The sequence below is a fragment of the Montipora capricornis genome, chromosome 2 (assembly GCF_036669925.1).
Source record: "Montipora capricornis isolate CH-2021 chromosome 2, ASM3666992v2, whole genome shotgun sequence".
Taxonomy (NCBI): domain Eukaryota; kingdom Metazoa; phylum Cnidaria; class Anthozoa; order Scleractinia; family Acroporidae; genus Montipora; species Montipora capricornis.
The window spans coordinates 18,239,163-18,245,266 of NC_090884.1; the positions used below are offsets into that span (position 1 = coordinate 18,239,163).

A 6,104-nucleotide genomic window follows, 5' to 3' on the forward strand; every position below is an offset into this window, starting at 1 on the left:
AGTGCCCAAGGAGGTAAAAACAATGTTTTGGCATCATCAGGGTACTGTTGTCGAGAAGTTAGGTGGAATAACATGAGAGGAATAATTGCTAAACTTTTAAATTAGTGACAGATAAAATTAAGCTCATACTGAATCTGATGGGACATAGAGAGATCAGTTGTTAGCAACATCTCATGTGCCTAACGATCCAACTTGACACTAGCCTGCATAACTGGCGGCCGGTGTTGTTGGTGTGGAGAATGGGGTTGTGCGCCGTGAAATACCACCTGCCCGAAAACGTATGTTTTTTTAATGCTGCCCACTGTGAATCCAATTATGAACAGCAATCAAGAGTAAAGCTGTAATGCGGAACCAAGTTTTATATTACAAGTGTCAATATTTGGGCGCAAAACTTATGAGCAGTATACATGGAAGATAGTAAACACAGATGTTAATGTGGAAAGCAATTGGAAAGGGTAGATACGTCAAAGAAGTAAAATGAGGAAGACTGTCGAGTAAATCCGTGAACGATTGCTTTAGATTATGTGAATGAAATCTGACATTGCAATTCGGAGATTATTAATTAAAAAGCACCCTTTATTAATATCGACCAAAACCTGGTTTACATCAAGGGAGAGAATGAATGAACCACCTGTCGGCGATGCAAACGAGGGAATCTTCACACCTCAAGCCAAGAACTCTAGCGGAATGTTGATTTAGTATCCAATTAAACTACTCAAGTAAAAGTTCTGATCGTTAATCTGAAAACTGTTGCTAACTTAGTCTAGCAGAATGTGAATGTGTGAATTGAGCTCAGAGATCCTTAATTTGCCCCCTATTCTGAATTTGAGGTTGAACCCAGACCATCTCGCAGCATTTCCCACAACATTTTAGTTCACAAAGCTGAGATTATTGTCCCTCAAATGTGCCTGTAATGTTTCAGATTCACCGGAGAGTAAATTGAAGGGAAAATTTTCTCTTGCACTGTCAACTGCAGTATCTGCAAAACTATCACAAGCAACGTTTTTGATGACAATATTTATTGTTTTCCCAAAGTGAAGATCTGGGCGTGTATTATATCAAGCGTGGGTAGAAAAACTATAACATCTTTGCCAGAAAACAACTCCTTCACAGTGCTCTTCTTCTCTTTCTTGAGCAAAATTTCCTGTTCTTTGTTAACTCTTTGACGTCCAAACCGGCCTAAATTGGCCAGACTTACTTATTTTACTCTGTCTAACGCCAGACTATTTTACTCGTCAATGGGGAACCCCTGGGAGTCAATGGGTCAATTATGTTTAGCTGATAAGCAAGAGCTTTTGATATCCTTCCTTCGATGGTCGTTATTGATTTTCCTTCACAGATGGGACAAATTTCAGGAAGGTCTCGAGTAACATTTGATTGACGTGTTGTTGATATCAGCCAATCAGAAATTTCTGTCCACTCAGTGACCAAGATGTTAAAAAAACCCTAGTTTCCCAGCAGACGGTATTTCACAGCGCCACCAAAGGCAGACACCACCCTCTGTTAGTGGGGGCTGTTCATTGAAATCTGAGCATCGATCTCTTGTTATTTATAGAAAAAATACTGGTGAATGATACGGCGGCTAGAATTTATTCCAATATGCAGAATTCAAAGCAAATGATTCAATAAAAGTTTGAAGAAAATGCTAACTGAGTGCGTGTCATGTTTTTTTTCATTGTCCTTTGTTTTAAGCGCTGCGCTATTTTGCAAGATGAATATTTGACCTTGGCGGAACCAATTAACTAAGGAAACAGGGCAGGCAGCAATCAGCCACCGGCGCGTGACCAAGTCCTCTTTAAGGTGGAACTGACGCCAAAGCAGTAGAAGTCTCACCAAAAAAAACATGAAATGTGACATTTTCTTCCAACTTTTATTGAATCACTTGCTTTAAATTATTGCATATTGGAACAATTTTTAATTTTGTAGCTGCCGTATTGTTCACCTGTATTTCTTCTACACATGTATAACTAACAAAAGATCGATGCTCAAATTTCAATGAACAGACCCCACTAACAGAGGGTGGTCTGCCTGTGGCGCCACTCCCTGTTCTCTGCGTGGCATTTGTCTTTCGTGCCAACAATACCACCAGCTACGCAGGCTAACTTGACGCTGACAAACAACTGGAAGTTTTTAAAGGCCTCAAATGGAAACAACATGCTGAGGCCCTTACCGAAAAAAAAGTATGATTGTCGCGGGGCTTAATGATGAGATCATATTTGTAAGTTGTAAGTCTTTTCGGTATATTTGCTTACATTGCGCAATGACCATCCTCTGCATGAAACACCACGAAGAGGTTGTTAACTCTGCATTAAGTAAATATTGCCGTTGCTTCACAAGTGGATGAATGTTGACGGGCACATACTAAACCTCTCATTCAAACCATGCAGAAATGTTTGTCCTTTGCAGTGACTTTAATTATGCCTAATGACTTTAATTTATGCCTAATTATTATCCTCCAATGTAAGCTTCCGAGAAGCTTATCAGTGGCTTGAACCTGCCGAGTGGTCTTGTAAAGCTTTCTGTTGTTTTACGGAGATTCACATTAAAATTGTCAAACACTTGCTAAAATGCTACATGTATTTAATTTAAACATGTCTATGATCCATTTTGCTTCAAAATGCCAGACATACCACTTTAAATCATCACTCGACGTATTCTCATTCTGGAATAGGGTCAATCAAACACATCCTAAATGTTGCCAAAACATTAATTGTAACTCCTAATAAATTATTCTGTGGGACTCGGAACTGTCTATAACAATAAAACATTGCTGAGCGGCTTCTTGCTGTCCAAAAAATGAGATGCAAATCCTTCAGTGGTGATTGTGCTTTGTACATGCAGGGCCAAAGATTTAGAATACTTTGCCATCAGCTGTTGGCGAGACTGACTCTCTTGAATCCCTTAAGTTGAGACTTAAGACCTATCTTTAAAATGTTCTTTTAGGGTGCATTCGATTGACCGTATTCTGGAATAGGAATTTATTGAATACAAGTTAGAAATCCTTCGTTTTTACGGAGATTCATGTTAAAAGTGTCAAACACCTGGTAAAATGCTATTTTAAACATATCTTGATTATCCTTGTTGCTTCAAAATGCCAAAAAAATACGATTTTAAATCATCACTCCACATATTCTTATTCCGGAATAGGGTCAATCGAACGCACCCTTAGTTGCTAAGTGTCTCAATTTTTATAGATTAATTTATATGTGACACAACAGTCTTTTTCAGGACCCAGAGTGAATTTTTATATTTACCCATCTCAAATCATCTTCATATTACAGTAATAAGGAATTTGACAAGGGATTTTATTTTATTCTAGTGGAACCCAGTATGTCTTCGTAATGAATTTTATCATGAGCTAGAACTGTAAAGTGCTTTAGAATGTGTACAGTTTGTACATAGAGCTATAAAAATTTTATATAGTATATTTATTATTAGGCAATTCAGGTCATAGGTCATAAATTTGATAATATTTAAGTGGCTATTTCAAAAAAATAGTTGTATTATTGATCATTTCAACTGGAAGATATGCTTTTTCTTCTTCAGTTGGCTAAGGAAAGAGGAAAATTGCCACCAGCTAGTGAAAAACATGGTCCTTGGGGAGAGGGTCTTAGGTTGCACACCAAACCATGGGTTCGGGCAAGGTGAGATTGTCTCCTCTGAGTACAGTTGGTTGTATGATGGGCCATTTTGAGCCTTTGTTCAAAGTGAGTTCTACTGGTAATTTTTGTAATAGTGCATTTAAGGGGTTGAGGTTGACTTGGAAATTGGCAACAACAAACTCAATTGTTGGAAACACTTCCTTTTTTTTTCTCAGACATAAGGAATACAGCAGTAAGAATTCATTGCTCTCCCTTGAATCTGCTCTCTTGGGTTAAAAGTGTGATTAACTGTATTATTTAAGTAGTCCAGTTTGTCATCATATAAATGTAAAATGGAAGTACAAAACCCTGATGTTGCTGGCATACAAAGCTACCTCAAGTGTCACATTGACAAATTTGCTTGACTTTTCCCATCAGGGAAAAGTCTTAAGAAAATGGGAACTAATGGCAAAACCATTTTACATTATAAATGATGTAATATTTGTAATTATGCACACGAAGAAACATAAATTCAATTGTAGTATGTCTTAAGGCGTTCGTGCAAAAATTTTCTAACATTGATTTTTTTCCTGCAAATTTTACCATTGAAAGAATGATGATGAGTTAGTGATGTCAGAAATGTAAAAAAAAATGGGGGGTCACCGACTTCGTTTTGGAGAGAACTTGCCCGGAAGAACACCCTAAATCTGAAAAAAAAAAACTGGCTTCCTTAGCGAATAAGGCCAGTGTCTGTAAGCCCAAAAAGATTGCAATTACATCTTTGAAGTGAAATGTTCTCTACCAAACTTTAAGTGGACCCATCAAGTGAATTTAGTTAACTGTTGAGGTTCCTTGAAGAACAAGTTTGCATTTAGCGACCATAGTTTCATGCACCTTGCAGCCTCAAGATAGCAGGATTCCATGTCCTGAGGACAGAAATCTTGAAATTTTTTTTTAACTTCCCACATTGTTTTTTTGTTCATTTTTGGACAATGTGGAGATAATTGTAAATAAAATCTGTTTCTGAAAAGAAAAGAAGGGGTCACCGAACATCCAAGATCGTTAAATTCAAGCAAAGCTATAGCAATGGCCATCTGTCCTATCATTGTTCATTTTAGTACTTGGCGCGCGTGCTCAATGCATGACGTGGGATGTGAATTTGCGTGCGCTGTAAGGATGCGCAGTAGCAATGGGTGCGAACGTAACATTTTTGTATTTAATTTTTCTTCTCTTTTTGTAGTATATTGTGTAAGTGTACTTAAGTGTTAAAAAAAAAAAAATCAGTAACTTGTTGCTCTTAAAAAGGCCCCATTAGCAAAAAAGAAAGTAGCTGAAAAATTCATTACTACTTTAGAATTGGAGCAAAAGGAGTCATTAATTCTTAAAAAAATAAACATTTTATTTTGGGCTGATAAGATTGTCTACATGTATAGTCACTAAAAAAATGTACAAACAAATATCAAGTGTACATGGTTAGAGTGTCCTCACTGTAATTTTGGATTTATAGGGCTCGCAGAGTGTACTGGGAGAGCCTTAAGCCAGCAAGTGGGAGACCATTCTCTTCTAGCATGTCTAACCCAGATGACTGGGGTGTAACTGCTGGTGACAAAGATCTAATACAACATAAAGAGACCACTACCCAGGAAGAAATGGATGCTGTTATCAACCATGCTACATGTAAACAGCAAACTGCCAATGGGGATCATTGAGACTTGTAATAAAAGTTACCGATATTGTAAATAAGCTGTTAATTTAACTGTTATCCAAGCAACAATGTACTGCTCTTAAGACATTTATTATTACTGAATGTAATCCATTTTTAGGGAGTTTTCGTAAGGGATTGTCAAATCATAACTATCCTAATTGACAGTGAGCATCAGCAATATTTTAAATACTGGTATTCAATTCAAGGGAAGTAATTTTTATTATGCTGGAAGATAAAATATGCTGCTTTCATCAGATATTGTCTTGAAGTTAGATTAATTTTTGTGCATTCATTTACAAGATTTACCTACTTTTTACTTTCATTTAACCCATTCATACCTCAAAGCCCCATTGATGAGTAAAATTGACTGGCAATAGACAGAGTAAAATCTATCATTTAAGTGTCGCTCTCAGGGGTCACTGGGTTAAGTAGGTCTGAGGTTTCCATGCCTGGTACTCACTACTCACCTACATTAAATGTGTAGTCATTGTTATTTTAGTGCATATGTCATCATGAATTTACATGTATGATAACTGTTTTTACACAACTGTTGACAATAAATATTTTAGTCTTTTGAGCCACAGTGAGTGAAACAAATACATGTCCAGGGGTACTTCCTATTAATGTGCATGTGCTGCTGGTTGGGGTTGCATTTTCAAGACTGGATTTACTATAATGGGGTTTCATTTTCAACAGAGTTACAGCCAGTTATTAGAATGGGGTCGCAGATTGTCGGGATTTGGGGGTAGGAAAATTCTGGCTTATGGGATTAAAAAATTGAAAAATTTGCAGTAAAAAAAGTTCGAAAAATTCATTCG

At 37.0% G+C, this 6,104-nt stretch overlaps 1 protein-coding gene across 1 annotated transcript in view; it reads left to right on the forward strand.

Annotated features, from left to right (window-relative positions):
- Positions 1-5,863, forward strand: part of LOC138038991 (betaine--homocysteine S-methyltransferase 1-like) — a 13,392-nt gene extending 7,529 nt beyond the window's left edge. Inside the window, exons 8-9 of the mRNA XM_068885121.1 lie at positions 3,547-3,644; positions 5,089-5,863. Of these exons, the coding sequence (XP_068741222.1) occupies positions 3,547-3,644; positions 5,089-5,290 (300 nt within the window). The 3' untranslated portion in view covers positions 5,291-5,863. The remainder of the gene's footprint in view (positions 1-3,546; positions 3,645-5,088) is intronic.
- The last annotated feature ends 241 nt before the right edge of the window (positions 5,864-6,104 follow it).